Consider the following 22,649-nt stretch of genomic DNA (forward strand, 5'->3'; position numbering starts at 1 on the left):
GGTCTCGGGGAGGATAAGTTTTGATTTGGGCTGTAAAGGAGCAGATGCCCACAGGTCTTAGCAGTCTGTACAGAAGTGGTAGGGAGAAAGGAGCCAAAAGATAGAGACCAATTCGCTCTTAAGAATGAGGTGGTAGTGAGCCCTCCAAAGAGGTAATCATCAGAGAACAACTACAGAGTTTAAGAAGCTTAGATCCTATAGGGTCCTGAGTTAGCTAGGGTCCTAAAACTTGAAGTAGAGTGCTACATTCACTATCTTGTGACACACTGGTTTCTTAAACAGCTGAAGAAGTCAGAGGGCAAGTGTAATTCATTAGCTTTGACTCCTGTCATTAGCAGGTATTCTGGAAGCTAGGTCCTTTTAGTCTACACTCATCTGAGAAGAAATGGCATCTATCTGTTCCTGAAGACAGATTTTGTAAAGTATCTTTCCTTCTATCATTCAGAGACCTTCCAATTCCTACCTCCTTGCCTTGGCCTATTTGTGCATGAAATAGCACAGTTCCTACCCCACTATTATATAGATACCCCCAACCATAAGAACAACACAAGAGAAGTAGCAATACTGTTCATTATATACTTGTTGAGGGCTTGGCTGCTGGGATGATCTGACTGTTCTCTCTCACTGATCCTAGAAGCCTTTCTCCATCACTCAGCTTCCAGAAGAAGAGAACGATGTCTACAATGTTATACTGCACCTATGTCAGTGTCATACTCACTAGGAATCTTGGTTATGATGTGAAACCACCTTAGGCACTCAGTGAAGGTCATCAGAAGGACAGTGGAGACCCAGAAAAGACCTGTCTCGGGTGTGTGTGAAGCATTCTGCTAATGTCCACCAAGCCCTATTTACTTCTTCTTCTTTGACTGGTTTTGAGGTTAGGAGTGGAGCCCAGGCTAGAGTTAGGCCAGTGGAGGAGTGAATGTCACTGGTGCCTTTGGCCACACACCTATGGTGTTCTAACTCAATGGAACTTAAAACTTACAGAATAGGCATCACTCACATTGCTGCTTTCACCATCACTGACCGCCTTGGCCCTTAGGCACTGTGCAAGGTTGGCAGTTGTGAAGAGCATGTGGTGTCTCCACAAGCACATGCCCACAGAGAGTGGGATACATGTGAAGAATTAACACAAAGCCATCACAAAATTTTAGAGCTGACAAAGCTCCTAGAGTGAACCCCTTAACTACACAGACAAAGCAGCTGAGGCCCTGAGAGGTTAAGTGACTGCCTGCTATTTGGAATTTTCATTAAAAGCAAATGACAGTGGAGTTTCCTGGGTAGGCAGACAAAACTGTCATGCATTATATATTCATGAAGATGAACTGGGGGAAGAAGGGGAAGAGGCTGTCTTGTTAGTATGCAATAGGAGGACTCAGAACATCTCATGTGCATGTTTAGAATAGAAATTATTAATTTTCAACAGAAAAACATGCCAGGGCCTTCTAAAGGTAATTGCTCATTGTTTATTTAATTGGACAACTGGTATTGGGGGCAAAGCCCTATCCAACTAAAGTAATTCCCTCAGGCACCGAGGCTGGTCTGGGACTTGTTGATGAGATTATTTCTGTCGGTAGCTGGCAGAGGTCCCAGAACTCAGTGATTTTGGGATAGGAACAAGTCCCCAAGGGAAGGCATCATTAGCACCATCAAATCCTATTTACACAGCACCTGGGCAAGGGGCTGTTAGCTAAGGGCTTGCCCAAGGCCTTGAGACACTTTATCTGAGGAGTCAATGCCCTTGACAGGAGCAGGAACTAGATAATGATGCCAATAAAAAAAGAGGCAACAGGGTTGGGGATGCAGCTCAGGGGTAGCACACTCATCTGGCATGTGTGAGGTGCTGGGTTTGATCCTCAGCACCATATAAAAATAAATGAATAAAATAAAGTTATTGTGTCCATCTACAACTAAAAAAGCATTTTTTAAAAGAGGCAACAGTGTGGGCAATTCTAAACAAATGTACGACTTTTGATAGGCTTTCCCTTCTTGATTGTGTATGTTTAAGTTGACAAAGGAGTTTTATTTCCTAGGTAGCAGGGGATAATGGAAGAGTCACAAGTGGTAACAATAAGCTAAGTAGCCCATCACCACACATTCTCCACATCCTCGGGGAGCCAAAGCCAAATGACAGCAAATGTGACCAGTAGGTCCAGGAGTTCAGAATTCACTAAGATCAGATGCCAAATAACATTGTATTCCACATGTCCATTTCTCCACATGGTCAAATACATCAGAATTCTTAATGAAGATATTCATTTATGTTGAATTTTTGTTGTATTAATGTTCCTTATCAATTGCCGAATACCATCTTGAGGGATCAATAATACTTTAAAACATTAGAGCTTTTCCATTTACTGTTTCAGTAAGAACTCGAGTTGGGTGTGGTGCAGGCATTTTTATAACTTACACATGAAGAAACTGAAACTCACACAAGACCACAAAGTGGACTGCAGTTGAGTCAAGACTGGGACATGACTTATCTCGCGTCTAGCCCGAGGCATTTCCCACTGGAAAGCACTGCCCATGCTGACCTGGCCTCGGTGGGCTCCCCCAGGGAGGGAGGCGCTGACCTGAGCTGCTGGATAAGGTCTTCGCCTTCCTTGATGACATTTAGAGTGGCATCCAGGGTGGCGGTCTGCTGCTGCTGGAACTGCTTGATCAGTTCCTGGACCGCATCCACAGAGTCCGCACAGACATCTTCTAGCATCTCCTTTTGCAGGTCTTCCATCCATGTCCACAACTGTGGGAGAGACAGCAGACTCCACTCAGGACAGATGGGAGAGGTCAGGCCCACCCGAGGACAAGTAATCAGGACTGGAATCACCCCACCTACCCTCAGCCAGTGTGTGCAAAGTCTGACTGCCCTCATCAGCACACCTATGGGTGCTTGTGCAAGCTGTGGGTTGGTTTATGATTCCTTTCTTATGTTCATTACCCATCTTTGCCAAGTTTACTCCACTGGTGTTGGCACTCCTTAAGGAAAGTAACCACCCTAAGGTTCATGGAAACCTGCAGATCTCTCAAAGCAACGAGATCCCTTACCTTTTAGAGATTCAGAAAAACAGAAGACTCAAATGAACAAATATTATTTTATCTTTCAGAAAGGAGAAAAGCAAGGGTTCTGAATACTTCTTTCATGCAACTAGACATTAATCCATAGAAATCATGCAAAAAAGAAGGTGGTGCTCAATAAGAATCAAAACAAGATTAATGTAGCATCATCTGTGCTAAACTACTGTGTTCTTTTCAAGATTTCTATGGTTGCTTAGAAAACTGAATGCCATACAGTTTATCTTAATTTTAATAAAAGTATAAGATACTTCCACACGATATTCAAGAAGATGAAATGCAACCAGGATATTACTGATCAGAAGAGTTTAAAAGAGCTAAAGTCTTAGTGTTTTGAACAGAATGAGCACTGGATGTGATAGGGGTTGAGCTGAATTACCAAAAACTCATTTATTGACAGTTTTTCCACATACTAAAAATAGGTCTCCAGTGGCTTTTAACAGGGATCCACTTTTGACTATTATGTTGACTATTTCCATATACAAGGGAGTGGAAGATGAGCATAGTGTCTACTTTGAAACCAAGAGTTTTTATCTGGCTTGCAAGAAAGATAAACTCAGGGCCCTTCCAGCATAAAAGCCAGTGGATAAAAAATTGGTAGAAAGTCAGAAGGTGTGAAAAATGGCAGACATGGCTTTGACACCAAGACATCCAAAGTTCAGAGAGTTTAGCAGCAGTTTGTAGACAATTGTAATACCAAGTTAAGGTACTACTTAAAACCTGGAAAGCTTCAAAAGAGAGAGAGAGACTAGAAATCCCATAAGACCATGTGCACACAGTCACTGGCAGGTAGGAGCAAACTTAAATTACAAGCTCATAATTTTGAATAAGCACCTCTTAGACTTAGTACAACGCCATAATGTAGTCAGAAATAAACACTCGTATTGCTAAACCATGGGTAAGGGATGATATTTCGTTCCTTAAGCTGTAATTTTCCTACTATCTGAATGTCTACAGGTCTCCTCTACATGGGCCCTGATAAGCATACCTAGATTGCTTTGTAAAAAAGTACAGATAACAGAGAAAATATCATTACTCATTTGCTTATTATCAGATAACCAATGATGAGATCTAGCAAAAAAGTTTTTACATCAAGCTTCTATAAGCCAGTGATTGCCAGAACATATTAGGTAAAATCAGGGCAGTAGTGACCTTTATGTGTTTTTTCCTTTCTGTCATCTATTTTATTTTTCTCTCCTTGAGGAACCCTCTTTACCCTCCATTTATCTAGGGTATAACGTGTTAGAACTGTACCTCCTCCATCCATCTGCCTCTCCCCAGAGAGAATCCCATAGTCCAGTCATTTCCAGACCCTGTTTCTTGATCAAAATGGATCTGTACTGTGACCCAGTTTTTCAGGGTCCTTTTCCCTACTTGGCAAGTATATGTGGTTCATGCTTTGTGTATTATTTCTCTCAGAACACATGTAGTTGTGGCCCAAAGAACTACATGCAAAAGAATGAGTCTAATTTGGAGTTAAGGGAGCCTTTAGTGATCTCTTTTTAATCAATTTTTTAAAAATGAATGACAGCAAAATGCATTACAATTCATATTACACATATACAGCACAATTTTTCATATCTCTGGTTGTATATAAAGTATGTTGATACCAATTCATGTCTTCAGGTTAGGCCTAATGGTGAAACCAGTGAGGTCCTGAAGGGTCAGTCCACACCCGCCATGCTATCCTGCATAGCTGGGCAGCCAAAGAAAAGGGAGACCTAAAAAAGCAGGAGGAAGGAAATAGATAAGCAAGGGAGACACTAGAAATTCTGTAGAAATAGTGTGTTTTATGGATGAATGGTTGAGGGAAGAAGTTATTTACTTCTTCACTTCTCCTGCTGATTGGCATTTTCACACTCTGGCAGTCAATGAGCTGGTACAGTTGAAAAGCCTTTAAGGGTACAGGAAGGAGTGTCATTCCCATAGGGTAAACTTCCACTCTCATTTTGAAGAGAGCATTTTTTCTTTGGCATTGACCACCAGCTTTTATTTTTTAAATAAATACCACAACAGTTTGGCAATTGAAATAGAGAATGAAGTTATTTTGTTCTTGAGGGCATCATCATTTTTGAAGACTGATTTAGTTCTGATTCTGGGGTGGGTGGGTGGAGGAACATATGTATATGGGAGTGCTTCTGGTGTTTATGGGTGTGTGCATGGTCCTGTGTGTGTACGTGTATATACATGTGCTTATGAACAGTTGATGGTGTGGCAGAATGACACAGGGTGAGAAACAAATGGAAGTGGGCATTTAATAAAACTAAGTAAGAGCTGACGTTGGTTACTTTGGCAACATTCTTTCCTTTGACTCTCACCTTCTTACTACAAAAATATCTAAAAACTGATATTTTGAAATCCCAGGGACTGCAGCATTTCCATGGAAACACAGCCAAGAAAGAGAATTCTGTTTGGGCAATCTCTGCAGAACAGATGACACATGCTACAAATTCCTTGTCCCTGGACAAAGAGAATGAGGACTGAGGTCATTGCTTTTCCCTACACCTTTCCTAGCTCTCCAGATCAGCAAAAGCCAGCTGCCTGCCCTCTTGGTCCCAGGTTTAAAAGTACACACACACACACACACACACACACACACACAAAAAAAAGTTTAGCACAATTTGTGCTAATAGCTGAGGCTCTGGCTGCATAAGATCCCAAGCACTTGTTTGTTTCCCCTCTGCATCAGGTAGTTCTTCTCTCTAAGTAGGGATATAAAGTTTGTTTTGGAAGGGCTAGAGGTACAGCTCAATAGCAGAGCACTCACTTAGCGTATGTAAGGCCTTGGGTTGGATCCCCAGCACTGCAAAGAAAAAAAAAATGATTTTGGAAAATATAATTTATTAGGTTTTTCCTGATTATGTTGAAAATAACATTGAAAAAACTTGTTAAACAGAAAAATATTCTTAAAAATTCATTCTTCTTGTTTATTACTTCAAATCTTTATTCTATGTGTGTGATCAAAATTGCCACCCTGCTAGATATATGGTTTAAGTACTGTATGCTATAACCCTTCCTTGTGTCATTAATGACTCTGGCCATATGGTTTATAATGACTGTGTAATATTTCACTACACAGACGCACTAGGATTTGCATCTATATGTTATATCCAATGAGGAACAGTTAGATGGTCTCTAATCATTCAAGATTATTAATAGCACTGTAATAAAATGACTCAATGGGTTTAACCTTTCATACTCCTGAGGTCACAAAGAATTCACAAAGTCAACAGGATAAAGCAGAGTCTTTAATTTGCAGATGAAATGATTTTCATATTTTCCTTCTGTTTCCTCTCTGATCCTAATTAGAGTCAACCTTTTGATGTGAAAAGTGGGAAAAAGTAAAATTTTGAACTTCAGCCAGGGGAATCATAGGAAGTCTAGGTTAAGCCATTATGAAGATGAATGTTTGGGTCCCACACAGAAATGTACTGTAAAGGGGGCCTTCATTCCAAGAAAATTATATCCTATGATGACATGGCATTAAGGCAATTATTGTAGGAACCCAGCAAATTATTGTAGGAAGAAAGAAAAGAGGGAAGGAAGTAAAGAAGGAAAGAGCCATTCATAATTAGGCAGGTAGGATCTATTTACAATGTTTATTAGCAATATTCAATGCCACATTATCAAAGCTGAGCAGATTTTTCTTCCATTTGCTCTATTTACTGGAGAAGGAGAAAACAACTGCAGCAACTCAGAATTCCCTGACAGATTTATAGAGCAGTACATGTGTCTGCTAATTCTTCCTTAAATGAAAAGCCAGAGATTTGCCTAGAGCCAAGAGGAAGGAGTCCATAGTTAAAGGTCCCAGCATCAAAGAGGACCCATGCTTAGCAAGGTTTGAGAGGTGGTGAGTCTTGAATGGTATTAAACAGAATATGGAAAATCAAACCACAGGAGTTCTTTCATCAGAGCACTGAAGGAGGCCACTTCTGCCCATTAATAATCCACTTCTGCCTGCTGTGCAGAGCCCAGGGAAGGCTTCTTTTGGCGATTCAGATTCCTGACCTCATCTCATTTGTTTTCATCCTCCTCAGAGTTGAGGACAAAGCACTGGGATAGATGAAAGATGTTGTAGAATGGGGACTTCCTCTCGTTGTCTTCTCCCCGCTCCTTTTCTTTTTCTTAGGAGAGACTACTAGCTTCCCATTGTCCAGGGGCCCTGGCAACATTTTATGTTTCTTAGCCAAGATCTACCTCCCTATCAAATTCCTCTAAAAATGGAAAAGAAGAGCAAGGAGAAGCAAGAGCAAAGGAGGGAGACACAGTACAAACAAGGACAAGGGCACAGCCAGCAGTTAGGGGTGGAGGTGTGTGCAAGCTGAGCATCCCTAATCCAAAATCCTGAAATCCAAAATGCTCCCCAAATCCAAACCTTGTATTTAAGAAGACAGATAAAATTCTCAGTTCCACTACTGAGAAACTCTGTAACCTTAGACAAGTTATTTTCTGAAAATTCCCTATTTGAAAGTGTGTTTAATAAAATCTATACCATAAAATTATCATAAAGATCACCTGAGATAACATATGTGTATGACAATTAGTAGGTACTCCATTAAAAGGAAATGTCTTCTGGTGTGGTGGTGCATGCCTGTAATCCCAGTGGCTCAGGAGACTGTGAGTTCAAAGCTGGCCTCCACAAAAGTGTGGCACTAAGCAACTCAGTGAAACTCTAAACAAAATACGAAATAGGGCTGGGGATGTGGCTCAGTGGTTGAGTGCCCTAAGTTCAATCCCTGGTACCCTCCCCTCAACCCCCATCCCCCCAAAAAGAAATGACATCTAATACATGTAGAGTTCTTAGTCAAATCTTAGGCTATGTGAATCATCTCTACTACTTCATGCTTTATTATAATTATTATTAATTATCGACATCAAATAAAGAAGAAGAAGAAATGAAAAAGAAAGGAGTCTTGGGTATATTAGAACTGTAAAGGGCCTTACAGTACCAAGTCTGACTGCATCATTTTATAAATGAAACCCAGGGTCAGAGTCAAAGTGACTTGTACAAGCTTATATGTTTTTTGGCAGTATTGTATGGACTAGAACCTCAACTTTCAGGTTCCGTGTACAGAAGGTGAATGTACCTAGATGGGTATCCTGAAAGCTAGGGTCACCATTTGGGAGTGGTATTTCCACACACATGGATCTTGTCCACCACTTCTTCATGGAGCTGCACCCCACACCCCCATGAGGAGTGTGACTCCTGTTCATTCATGCTGCATTTGCTCATCCACGGCTTGTAATTAAAAGAGGACCCACATGCCTTTGGTTTCTGAGACCATCATTAAGACTCAAGTGAACCACAAGCAAGCAGACAACCAGGCAGGAAGCTCTGGATTAAAGCTAATCTCCTTGCTTTACAGGCACTCATCATAGAGGGGCTGTAGGTTCCACGGAGAGGAAGCTGAGCCAGCTTCAGGGAGCTCGCCAGCCCTTCATCTGCCTGGGGAATCTCAGTTTAGAAAACATTATCCTTTCATGTTTTTTTCTGATAGTCACCACAACGATTCCCATTTGTTCCCGCAAAGTGTCAGAAAAGTCTGTGAAGTAGTAACAACCAGGCTTCTTAATGCATTCCCAATATCAAAAATCAACTTAATTAAGTAGGGTTAACTTTTTTTCCTGAGCAGCAATCAAACTTTAATTAATACTCCATTAAAATGAATTCCTGAGGGAACACAAGCATGCATACACCAAATGAATTCCACTGCCAAGGTTGTTATTGCAGGAGATGCTAAATGGGCCTCCTTCCTGGAAGCCTACTCAATTTCAGAATGTCCCCTGTTAGAAATGAAAAGCAGTCACATGGTTGCCACCCTCCTCCTCTGTAGGGTGCTCTTCTGCCCTCCCGCCCCTTCATGTAATACACCCTTCCCTCTCCTTTTTCCACTTGGTGAATGATTCTGCCCGGGATTTAAGCCCTGTTTGCCTCCACCTACATGGAGGACCCCTCAGCCACCCTTCCTTCATTGCCTATCACTCCATATCCAAGCAAAGTAAGCATCAACTTTAATACCCACTTGCTGCAGACCTCAAGAAGACTAAATTCCCAATTTTAAAAATCAATAAAATAGAACACACTTGTAAACTTTGTATGCTCGATGCTGGTAGCAAAGATACCTGGTCAAAGTCCTATGAGGCTGATTTATGACAGGAAATAGCAACCAAGAGAAATGGGTATGGAGTGGACAGAATGGCTGTGTTCCCCTTTCACCTCCTCCTGCAGTGACTATTTCTCTACTAGGGATCTCCAAATTTCTCCAGCTGCAGACTGAATGCTCCAGCAGACCCCCGAAACTACTGCCTGTACTGCCCTCCCACTCCAGAGATGATGAGAGGAAATTTTGCCCCATTTGGTAAGAAACTAAATGCAGGTTATCAGAGACAAATTGTTAATATCACCAAGGTTGGAGGCTGATAACTCCTAGCCCATCCAGGACCCTGGTCAGACCTCAGTCCCTATTACTAGGAAGCCCACTTGACCCCTGCCAGGGCCGAGAGCCCCATACCCCTTACCTCTTTGGTGTGTGTATGAAAGGAGACGGACATGTCCAGGAGAAGCTTCCGCTGCTCCACCCTGCGCACGAAGTCTTGGATGCGCACCTCCAGGTGTCGAGCTGCCTTATAGATCTCCTCTGGGTCACATTCCCCTGTCTGAGCCAACTGCTCCGCAGCTTCTAGGAGCTTGTCCGCATTGGTGTATGTGTTCTGCCAGCAACAACAGTGAGGCAAAGTCAACTTGCAGTCAGGAAACAAGCTTCGCGCCTTCCTACAGCCCACCCAGGGACTCCCTGAGTGAGCAGGAGCAGAGAGCGGAGGCGCCGAGCCGACAGCTCCCTGATCTGGCACCAAGACGCTGTGCGCGGAGCTGGCACAGGGCCCTGCAGCAGGCAAGCAGCTTGTGTGGGGCTGCTCCGCACAGTGGGCACTAGCTAGGGGCCCCAGCCACCTCTGGGATTTCTCAGAGGTGCAAAGTCCCTGCAGAGAAGCGGGGGACCTGTGAGAACCTCCACATCCTTCCTGCTCCTTACTCCCTCCTCTCCCTGAGCCCCAATTGCCTCACATCTCAGGCTGTATCTCCAGAGTCAGAAATAGCGCATCCACAGAGATGGTCTGTGTTTCTATGTGAGAACACCACAAAAACACTAACTAGCAGACTTGCTTTGCCTCTCCGCCTAGTTCCCTGTAACTATGGGTGTTTATCTTTTGGAAGGGAGCTATCTCTCTGGAGGGAAGGGTCAGCCACTCTAAGGAACTAACAGAAGGAAGCAGCTTGAGCTGGGGAGAGCAGAAGCAGGCTACTCCCTGTGCCTCAGCTAAGGCTGTTTGAAGGAAAGCTGGGGAGGTGGGTGGGAGTGGGGGAATCTGGTGATTTTGTTTATCAAGAGCTACTGCTTTATATGCATGCTTGCACCACAGGTACGTACACACACACACACACACACTCCTCCAACCCCCAGAGTATTTCAAAATGCACCCAACTTATAATTATTATTCACCAGGATGGGAGTCATTGACTTTATAATAGTTATTACATTATAGGCCATGAATACACTTTTCCTCAGCAGTTTCTTAAGAAAAGGCCTGACATATCCGGATGTTGTCCCAGTGATTCAGGTGTACATATATTTCTGAAAGTCTTTCAAGCCAGCATAGAGTTCGGTAGTGGTTTACTGTGGATCCGGAAGCAGAAACTGTCAGTCTCAAACACACAGTGAGTGGAGAATGGAAATGGGTTTATGATACTCATAAACCATGTGAGACTTCCATGTCTTCATGGAATTTTACAGGATTCCCCTGAAGATCTGGGTGTTCAGGATTGGATTGTGTTTCCCCCAAAACCATGTTAAACTCCTGATCCTCGATATCTCAGAATGTGGCCTTATTGGAAAATAGGATCATTTCAGATGTAATTAGTTACATTAAAATCAAACCATACTAGAGGAAGATGGGCCGTTAATCCAATGTGACTAGTTTCCTTACTTAAAAAAACAAACAAAAACCCTAAAATCAAAACAACATGTCACCTTGGACAACTTAGCAAGACCCTGTCTCAAAATGAGATTAACAGGGCTAGGCTGTGACTCAGTGATAGAGCACTTGCCTAGCATGTGTAAGGACCTGAGTCTATCCCCATTTGAGGTAGACAAAGAGAAAAAGAGCATCACATGAAGACAGAGGCATGGAGGGAGAACACCATGTGAAGACAAAGGCAGAGATTAGTGGTTGTAGCTACAAATCAAGGAAGGCCATTGATTGTGGAAGAGAAAGGAAGATTTCTCTCTCAGGCTCTTCAGAAAGAACCAATCCTGCTCATATATTGAGCTTGGACTTCTACCCTCCAAAACTATGAGAAGACAAATTTCTGTTGTCAGGCAGTGTGTGGTGCTTTGACATGGCAGCTGTCGGGAACTAATACGCTGGGGTTGAGCAGTAGGGAGGCTGATGACCCAGACTCTCGGTTGTTCTGACACAGAGCATGAAGCTAGGGAGGCCGTCAGCAAATATTCATCTTGGCTTTTAAGAATTCCCAGGGAGACCCAGAGGATCCTTAAGGAATGCTTCCTGAAAGCAATTGCCCAGGGTAAATGCTATCCCAGTTCTGGTGAGATAGAGCTGAAAGGAGGAAAGGAAGGAAGCTGAGAAGGGTGGGGGTAGGGTTAAACCCCACTGAGTTAAAGAATGGCAATTCTGGAAAACAAATTAAGGAAGTCTGATTCAGAGTTATGAGGGAAACGCAGGGTGAGATGGGCAGTGACAGACAGGGGAAGCTTTGGGGGTAGTGGGCCAAGTTACAAAAGGCTCTTATAGGATTGGACACAATTTCTAGTAAATAGACCTTTATATTCCATGAGAGAGATTGTGTTTCATAAAGCCCTCAAATCTTCTGCCTTAAATCCTAGGGAATCCCATGAATCCCCTTTTTTGGGATCACAACTTAATATTTTCTAAACAATAAACACAAATTTGTGGCAAAGCTTAGAAAGTAAGCTTTCTTACAAGTTAGGTTTAGGACCATTAAAAAAAAAAAAAGTAAAACCAAGTGCTTACTGTATAAAGGACCTAGGACATTCCTAGTTTTAACACAAAAAGTGTTCCAGAAATCCCGAGTTGCTGTCCATCTTAATTCACACCCAGTGCCGTACTTATCTCAGGAGTACAGATGTATATGAATTGTATTCTGCCGTAAAAGAAGATCATTCCTCAGGCACATGACAACACATCAAAAAGGGGAAGCAACCTAGTAAGGGATCATTAGTGGTTAAAGTTTCTTCACATGACATTGGGGCTGGACAGAAAATGAGTAAAAAACTAAAAACAGTTTTTGATAGTCAATAATTATTGAATATTTTTTCACACGCCCCAAACCATCTTCAAGCCTTTTATGCATACTATTTCCTTTAATCCTCACCATAACCCCATGAAACTGGTGTAACCATCAGACCCATTTTACAGGAGAAGAAACTGAGGCACAAGAATTTCTGGTAAAAGTCACATAACTATAAAATGGGAGAATTAGGATTAACCTGTTGTCTGGCTATAGAGCTCAAGCTCCAAACCATTTTACTACTCTGCCAGAGTGCAGGCAGAGGCCTGAAGATGGGGAGCATTTTGTGAGCAGGAGGAGGAAGAGGAGGAAGGTTTCTCATAGACAGGATTCTCTTCTCTTTGTGTCTAGGGTGCTCTATGTTCATCCCACATCACAGCCACTATCCCAGGCCATGGGAATCATGGATCTCCATGCTGTCTTCCTCATAGTCTATAAGCTCCTTAAAGGAGGGCTCCATGTTTTATTTGTCTCTGGTTCTCCCACACCAGGGTACTGTGGCTGTAAAACGTTCATTGAATAAACAAAATCAGAGGTGGGAATGAAAATGTTATGTTCAGGTAAGTTGAGTCAACCTGACTAAAATTAGAGAACTCAAGTTGAGTAAGACAGGGAAGAGTTTATGACAGATTTTATAGAGAATAAAGGACAATACAGACAGATGGGAAGGCTACAGGGTAGTCTGCACTAAAAGTCAGGCTCCCTGCTCTACCTTTGCCCAGCTCTTCTCCCTATTACTACCAGAAAGAACTTCTAAATCCAGATCCAGGCACATCTCATGCCTACTTAAACTGTTCTGTGGCTTCTACACCCTTGGAGTAAAATGCCTCGGCATGGCATTGAAGGCTCTTCTCCATCTGATATCTACTTTCCCCTTCAGCTTCAATTGCCATCACTCCTACAAACAACCTAGGAAATAAATGGATGGCATTTCTAGAAGTGCATGCCCTGATGCCTGTGTACTTCTGAACACACTCCTTTCTGCTTGGGATGCCCTTCTCCTCACTTTCCTACTTAAGCAACTCTCATTTACCTTTTAAGATCCAGCCTGAGCATCATTTCCTTTAGGAGTGCACCTTCATGTATACCTTCTTTGCCAAGGTTGGCTTAAGTGCCCTCCTCTGGTCTCCCAGAGTGATCTGTACTGCCCTCCTCCATGGTATCTGCCATATTCTAATGCAAATGTTTGCTTTTCTTATCTGTTTAGGAATGGATATTGTCTTTCATCTCTTCCTTAGTGCCTAGCACCAAGCAAGTGCTTCAGAAATATTTATCGAACAAATTAATAAATTAATAATACACCAATTCCCACCACTCTTAACATTTGACCCTTTGTCCTCATTAATTACCTGGTACAAGACCTTACATGCTAGAATTCATTTTCCATTAATCATTCCATTTTGTTTATCCTATCTCTTTTTGTTATCAAAATATATATAGTGATCCCTATCATTGCTCCCAAGTTGGGGCAAAGATCATAATAAACTTATGCTTGATCACCTTTTGACCAATCACCAATGGCTGTTGCCCCAGAGCTAGAGTTGACCTTACTGAGTTTTGTTCCTGGGCATTTATTGTTTTCCTAGCCTTCTAGCCCTGCCTTGGACTTGATCCTTTATTGATATACCAAAAAGGGGTTATGAATGCTGAGATTTTGATCCCCCCATCATTAGAGCTTTCAGACAGGAAAGCCAGAGCTCTTGAGTCAGAGATTCGGCCACACAGATGGCTGTAGTGCCCGTATTCCCTCTTAACCCCGCTCCTCTATCCCAGTGTCAAGCAGGTAAAATGCCTTACAACTAACTTACAGGGTTTTTCAAGATGATGGAATAGAGGAAGTCACTTTCCTGGCTGTTCCACAGCATGAAACCAAGAAAGCAGACAGGCAGCCTCTCAGCAAGGTGGGAAAACAAAAAATAACGGGGGGAGGGGATCTTTACTGGAATTTAAAAATGAACATTCTAAGCAGATTGGGGATTCAGGAGGTTGGATATAATAATATAAGGAAGAACTCCCCAGTGGTACAGCCACTGCCTTGGTTAGGAAGGAAACCAGAGTGGTCCCCCTCCGTGAGCAAAGTGGAGGGATAAGGAAATTAAAGAAACCCACATTTTGCATGTCTGGGTACAGAGACCAAGGTCACTGCCCCAAAGGTGCATTGGAAATTATCCTTGTGCAGGAAAGAAGCCACCATCTCTCCCTGTTGTATGCAAAGGAAAAGGAAGGAACCCTTTTGCAGCCTCAGTGCAGGAGCTGGCTTCTGAGGGAGCCAATTCCTGGCAAGCCCAAATTTGGCCCAAAATACAGGCCCAGTAAACACAAACTGCACAACAGAGAATGTACTTAAGTAACCAGGAGAAAATCAAATGTGGAGAGAGGTTTTCACAGGGGACAACTGGTCATGGAAACCCCCCCAGCTCCTCCACCCCAGGACCAGCTGGGAGAGATGCATCTGGCTGAGAATTCAGAGGGTAGGGGAGGGATAGATTGAGTTTGAAGACTGAACCCAAGACCAGGAAATGTCGGGGGTCGAAGGTGATGTAGGGGACTAAGAATTGGCTCCTCCACCACAAGAATGGAACCCAAGGGAGATCACTGGGGTACAGTCTTCCAGCATGACTGGCAATTACTGGGCCCTGGAGGGTACTGATTTAAAATCTCCAGACCAAGTGGCATTCAGCAGTGTCTGGAGCCCACCTAAGCCTCAACCCTGTCTCCAGGAATTTCACCTACAAGATTTCATGTATGAAGATGTGAATTTGGTGTCAACATACCTTATATACAAACAGAGATTTGATAAATTGTGGAATAAAGTTGTATTAAGAATTACAATACAAAAAAATTATGAATGTAATGCACTCCTCTATTGTGACGTATGTAAGAAATTTTAAAAAATCATAAAAAAAGATTACCTCTTTCAACCAGCAATCCGAAGGGTGGAGTTTCACACTCCAGAATACCCCACCTAAAATACCTAAGAGGAGAAGCTGAGAATCTTTTGAACTCCAACAGAAAGTATTATTTAACTTTTAATAGAGGTTTTTTTCCTCCTTTTTTTTCTTTCCTCTGTTTAATTGCAACGCTAATGACACTTGGACATTTATACATATACATATTTTTTCTCATTTCTAGCATTTTTAAAGCCAGTTATTTTTCATGGATCAGTTTTTTGAGAACTAGGATCTTTGATTAATATATTTTAGTTTTGTATTCTTTTATTTTTATTTTTACTTGGAAAAAAATTTTATTTTACATATATTTTTTCCTCTTACCTGTTTCCCCTGATTCTTTCTCTCCTTTCTTCTGCTAATAGCCAATCTCTATTGTTTTATCTTTCACTCTTCCTTTAGTTTTTCATTTCTATCTGCTTTCCTCCTCCCTCATAACCATCACGTCCTATATTACTTCTGTTCTCTCCTGTCCATCATTTGAAATTGTATTCTTTTGCAAACTTGCTGTTTTTTATTATAGGCAATAACTGATCATATCATTTCTGTTAATTGTTATAATTAACTGCCAGAGACTGTGGCAATTAACATTGTAGATGTCGTAGTAGGAACTATTTGGTTTAATACTGTATATTGTTTGCATTGGTTGTTGTTGTTATTTGTTACCCTCTAAATAGTGAAAACCCTAAGTACTAAAAACCTTCATGGTCACTCTAAGTCCACAGGGTAAAAACTCTATTGCCTCAGATCCATACTGTTAGATGGGTAGACACACAAATAACATGAAAAAGCAAGGGCACAAATCACCCCAAACAAACCAAAGTACCACAATAAAAGAATCCATTGATACCACAGTGGAAGAAATGTCAGAGACGGATTTTAGAATGTACATAGTTAAACTGATCTGTGAAGTAAAGGATGGTATAAGGAGGGAAATCAGAGAGAAAATATAGGTAGTGAAAGAGCACTTCAATAAAGAGAGTTTCTGGAAAAATAAAACCCAATAGGCAGAAATCCTCAAAATGAAGGAATCAATAAACCAAATTAAAAATTCAATTGAAAACATCTCCAACAGACTATATCACTTGGAAGGCAGAGTTTCAGGCAATGAAGACAAAAAACATAATCTTGAAAACAAAGGAGAAAAGATGTTAATCATGAGCATAATTTCCGAGAGTAATGGGATAACCTAAAAAAAAATTCAGATTTATCAGGATAGATGAAGGCTTGGAGATATAAACTAAAGTAATACACAACCTTTTCAATAAAATAATATCAGAAAATTTCCCAAATCTAAAGAATAAAATGGAAAATCAAATGCACGAGGCTTATAGGACCCCAAATACACAAAATTATAACAACCCCAATGCATATTATTATGAAAATGCTTGACATACAGAATAAGGATAAAATTTTAAAGAGTTACAGAGAAAAATAACAATAGAGAGAAACCAATATAGATCTCAGCTGATCTCTTAACCCAGACCCTAAAAGCTAAGAGGTCCTAGAATAATATATGCCAAGCCTTGAAAGAAAATGGATGTCAGCCAAGAATATTATACCCAGCAAAATTAAGCTTCATTGATGATGAAGTAAAACATGTTAAACAAAAGTTGAAAGAATTCACAACTAGAAACCCTGCACTACAAAACATACTCAATATGATATTTCATAAAGAAGAAATAGAAAATAAAAGTGAACCAAAAATGAAAGGAACTACACTAAAGGAACAGTGACTCAATGAGAAAACAAATTCAAATTAAAAAAACAGAACTAAATCGAAATCCAAGGAATAAAAATCATTATCTCAATAATGAGATAATGATAATCAATCCAAAGACACAGATTGTCAGATTGGATTAAAAAACAAGAGCAAACAATATGCTGTCCCCAAGAGACTCGCCTCATAGGCAAAGACATCCACAGACTGAAGGTAAAAGAATAGGTAAAAACATATCATTCACTTGGATCTCATAAACAAGCAGGAGTTTCTAGCCTCATATCAGATAAAGTGGATTTCAAGCCAAAGTTAATCAGAAGGGACAGAAGGACATTTCATACTACTTAATGGAATGATATATCAACAAGACATAACAATTGTAAATATTTATGCCTCACAACACAGAGCATCTATGTACATCAAATAAACCCTTCACAATTTCAAGAAGCAAATAGACTACAACACAATAATACTGGGTGACATATTTCATCCATCAATGACTGAATAAGCTTTCTTCTCAGCAGCACATGGATCCTTCCCTAAAATATACCATATCTTAGGCCACAAAGCAACTCTTAGCAAATATGAAAAAATAGAGATATAATACCTTGCATTCTATAAGATCAAAAAGGAATGAAATTAGAAATCAATAAGAAATAGAAGCTACTTTAACACCTGGAGACTAAATCATACACTATTGAATGATGCATTGATAGTAGAAGAAATCAGGGATGGAATACAATATTTAGAGGTAAATAAGAATAGTGATACAATATATCAAAATCTCTGGGACAACTATGAAGGCAGTGCTAAGAGGAAATTTCATTTTCCTTGAGCTCATTCATTAAAAGAATAGTCAACAAATAAATAATCTACATCTCAGAAAAACAGAAGAACAAATCAACACCAAAAGCAGTAGAAGATTTCCTATAATTAAAATCAGAGCTGAAATCAATGAAATCAAAACAAAAAGAAACAATCTAAAAAAATCAACCAAAGAAAAATTTGGTTCTTTGAAAAGATCAATAAAATTTATAAACTCTTAGCCAAGCTAAAAACATTGAAAGAGAAAACTCAATTGGCTAAAATTTGTGATGAAAAGGGAAATATCACAATGGACACTACTGAAATACGGAGGATAATCAGAATCTATTTTGAAAATGTATACTCTAATAAAACAGAAAATCTTGAAAACATTGACAAATTTCTAGAGACATATGACCTACTCAAATTGAATCAGAAGGACACAGAAAGTTTAAATAGATCAATGCAAGCAATGAAACTGAAGACACCACTGAAAGCTTACCAAGAAAGAAAAGCCCAGGACCAGATGGATTCTCAGCTGAGTTCTACCAGACCTTCAAAGAAGAACTAATACCAATCCTCCTCAAATTATTCTATGAAATAGAAGAGGAGGGAACCCTTCCAAACTCATTCTATGAAGCCAGTATCACCCTAATACCAAAATCAGACAAAAACACATCAAGGAAAGAAAACTTCAGACCAATGTCCCCATGAACAAAAATGCAAAAATTCTTAATAAAATACTGGTACATTGCATACAAAAACATATTAAAAAGATAGCGCACTATGATCAAATGGGGTTCATCCCAGAGATGTAAGGTTGGCTCAACATTCAGAAATCAATGAATGTTATTGATCACATCAATAGACTTAAAGACAAGAATCACATGAGTATCTCAATAGATGTAGAGAAAGCATTTGACAAATACAGCATCCATTAGTTTCAAAACCTAGAAAAACTAGGATAGGAGGAACACACCTCAACATTGTAAAAGCTACCTATGCTAAACCCAAGGTCAACATCATTCTAAATGGAGAAAAATTGAAAGCATTCCCTCTAAAATGACCTCTTTTACTTCTATTTAACATAGTCCTGGAAATTACCCAGAGCAATTAAACAGAAGAAAGAAATTAAAGGGGTACAAATATGAAAATAAGAATTCAAACTATCCCTGTTTGCTGAAAACATGATTCTATATTTAGAAGACCAAAAAACTCCACCAGAAAAATTCTAGAACTCATAAATGAATTCAGCAATGTAGCAGGATATAAAATTAGCCCCCATAAAACAATTGTGTTCCTATACATACATGATGAAAGAGAAATTAAGAAAACTATCCCATTCACAATAGCCTCAAAGAAAATAAAATATTTGGGGATCACTCCAACAAAAGAGGTGAAAGACCTCTACAATGAAACTACAGAAAACTAAACAAAGGAATTGAAGAAGACCTTAGAAGATGGAAAGCTCTCCCATGTTCTTTGACAGCCAGAATTAATATTGTCAAAATTACCATATTACCAAAAACATTGTACAGATTCAATGCAATTCCTATTAAAATCCCAATGTCATTCTTCATAGAAATGAAAAAGCAACATGGAATTAATTTGGAAAAATAAGAGACCCAGAATAGCCAAAGCAATCCTCAGTAAGAAAAGCGAAGTAGGAGACATCACAGTACAGACCTTAAATTATTCTACAGAGCTATAGTAACAAAAACAGCATGGTATTGGCACCAAAACAGACATGAAAATCAGTGGTACAGGATAGAAGATACAGAGACAAATCCACCTAAATTTAGTTGTTTTATTCTAGACAAAGATGCTGTAAACATGTATTGAAGAAAAGATAACCTCTTCAACAAATGGTGCTGGGAAAACTGGAAATCTCTATGTAGTAGAGTGAAATTGAACACCTATCTCTCATTCTGCACAAAATTCAAGTCAAAGTGAATCAAGCACCTAAGCATTAGACCAGAGAACCTGTGCCTACTAGAAGAAAAAGTAGGACCAAATCTCCATCATGATGGCTTAGGAACCAAATTCCTCAACAAGATTCCTAAAGCACAAGAAGTAAAATCAAGAATCAATAAATGGGATGGTATCAAACTAACAAGGTTCTTCACAGCAAATGAAACAATCAAGAACATGAAGAGAGAGCCTACAGAATGGGAGAACCCCTTTGTCACCTGCACCTCAGAGTACTAATCTCCATGATACATAAAGAACTCAAAAAACTTAACACCAAAACCACAAATAACCCAATCAATAAATGGGCAAAGGAATAAACAGACACTTCACAGAAGAAGAAATATGAATGGTCAACAAATATATGAAAAAATGTGCAACATCACTAGTGATTAGAGAAATGCAAATTAACACAGTGAGATTTCATCTCACTCCAATTAGAATAGCACATCAAGAATACAAGTAACAATAAATGTTAATGAGGATGTGGGGGGAAACATTCACTCATACATTGACGGTGGGTGCCCCAGTCTCTGGCTGGGCACAAATCACGAGTCTCCACACAGCTTGTAGATTCAAACAGCAATTCTTTATTCCCGAACTCACACCTGCCGTCTACAAACACGTTCTGGGGGAATCCACGTTCTCTGCCCAAATCCACTCTCTGCCCAAATCCACTCCACATGGATTTCTGTCTCCCAAAATATACTGTCTGACCCCTAAGAACTCAAGAGGAACTCAGCAGCAGGATACGCCCTATTCTAAAGGGGGAACACCCTAATCTCCTATTTATGCTAAACCGCCCTATTCTAAAGGGGGAACACCCTACTCTCCTATTATGCTAAACCGCCCTGGTCCTTGAGCAAGGTCACCTTTCAGAAGTCCTTCCACTAGACAGCATGGGAGTAAGCTGGCAAGGAGATTGTCATACCTACTTGGCTGATGGCTCCCAGCAGGTGGGACTGAAAATTGGGTGCAATCACTCTGGAATGTAGTATGGAGATTCCTCAGAAAACTTGGAATTGGAACCAACATTTGACCCAGTTATGCCACTCCTCAGCATATACCCAAAGAACCTAAAATCAGCATACTATAGTGATGGAGCCACATCAATATTCACAACAGTTTAATTCACAATAGCTAAGTTATGGAACCAACCTTGGTGTCCTTCAATAGATGAATGCCCAAAGAAATTGTTGTACATATACACAACGTAATATTACTGAGCCATAAAGAAGAATCAAATTATGCCATTTGCCAGTAAATGGATGGAACTGGAAGCTATCATGCTAAGTAAAATAAGTCAATTCCCCAAAACCAAAGACTGAATGTTTTCTCTGATATGCGGATGCTGACTCAGACATGTGGGGGTGAGATGAGGTGGAGGAGTGCAGGTTCACTGGATTGAATGGGGGAATGGGGCAAATGGAGAGGGAATGGGAATGCCAAAGACAGTAGAATGAATCAGACACAATTTTCCTGTGTTCAAATATGAATGCACGAGAGTGTAGCTCCACAACATATACAATCACAAAAATGGGAAATTGTACTCCATGTATGTATGGTAATTCAAAATACATTATACAATCATGTATAACTAAAAGAACCAATAAAATAAATTTAAAAAAAAAACTAACTTACAATCCCCTATTTTAGCCTTGACCCATTTTTTTTTTCTACCCAAGGAAGAAACAAGACATTGAAGGATAATTTTCCTACAAATATAGGAATTCCAACAACACAGGTATCATTTCAGACTCTTGGGATGGATCAGAAGGGCAGAGGGAGGCTTTTTAAAGGCAAGTGGTAGGAGTGACAGTGAATAAAAACACCTTTGGAGTCCAGAGTCAGCTTCCTTGGTGATAGGGAGTTAGCAACATGGCTCTGTGTTCTGGAGATGAGGAAGGACAAGGTCTAGAAATTACTCTTATCATTCAAAAGAGGAAGTGTATGCTGGAGAGCAGAACTGCAGGAGGACCAGGAGGACCCTCTCACCCCCACCGCCATAATGATTATGTTTCAAGGCAGTATGGCAGGAGTCAACAGATAGTCATGGGAAAGGAGAAAAGAAACATGTGCACTACAGGGAAAAGAGACACAGAAGCATGGGCATTGGGAGGGCAGAGATGTCTCTGGGTCTTAACATTAATGAACAGCAGCAATAAAGATAATGTCCAAAACCTTACATTTAACTGCAATGCTACCATTGATTAATAAAATCTGTCATCTCCCTTCCTTACCTCTCTGGGACAGATCTTTAGAGGATCCTTCTGTGTGTGAAGAAATTATCTAATGTTAGAGAAAGAACTACCTGAAAGGATTAGAGATGAGAGTACCCAGCGTGCACATAAGGCTAGAAATAGTATCTCTCGTTAGCCCGAGAAACCTCTATGGGATATGGGTGGAGTATTCAGAAGAGTCTTGTCTAACAGTGGAAATAATAACCCTAGACTGAGCACTACTTTGTCTTAAAGAAAAGTATCAAACTTTTCTCAAGTCACTTAACTGGTTCCCAGAAAGCTTAATATTTATAAAAATAAACAAATATCCAGCAAATAACAAGGTAAAATTCATAATGTTTGGCATATAATAATAATAATACACCAGAAATACAAAGAAAATATAACCTATGATGAAAAAAATGAAAGAAAGAAAAATGATCCAGAATTGATATATACATTAAAAATAGTAGATAAGGAGTTTTTAAAAAGAATTTCTTTTTTAGTTGTAGATGGACACAATATCTTTATTTTGTTAATTTTTTTATGTGGTGCTGAGGACTGAACCCAGTGCCTCACACATGCTA

At 40.2% G+C, this 22,649-nt stretch overlaps 1 protein-coding gene across 9 annotated transcripts in view; it reads right to left on the reverse strand.

Annotated features, from left to right (window-relative positions):
• Kalrn (kalirin RhoGEF kinase) overlaps positions 1-22,649 on the reverse strand; it is a 627,901-nt gene that overhangs the window by 289,595 nt on the left and 315,657 nt on the right. For 6 of the 9 annotated variants that reach the window (XM_076867955.2, XM_076867941.2, XM_076867940.2 and 3 more), the window contains 2 exons: positions 9,592-9,783; positions 2,535-2,743 (listed from right to left, as the gene is read on the reverse strand). In XM_076867955.2, coding sequence (XP_076724070.1) covers positions 2,535-2,743; positions 9,592-9,783 — 401 coding nt within the window. Of the gene's footprint in view, positions 1-2,534; positions 2,744-4,682; positions 4,729-9,591; positions 9,784-22,649 lie in introns of those variants that run through there. The other 3 variants (XM_076867942.2, XM_076867947.2, XM_076867944.2) reach the window with 2 other exon arrangements.

The sequence above is a fragment of the Callospermophilus lateralis genome, chromosome 10, assembly GCF_048772815.1.
Source record: "Callospermophilus lateralis isolate mCalLat2 chromosome 10, mCalLat2.hap1, whole genome shotgun sequence".
Taxonomy (NCBI): Eukaryota; Metazoa; Chordata; class Mammalia; order Rodentia; family Sciuridae; genus Callospermophilus; species Callospermophilus lateralis.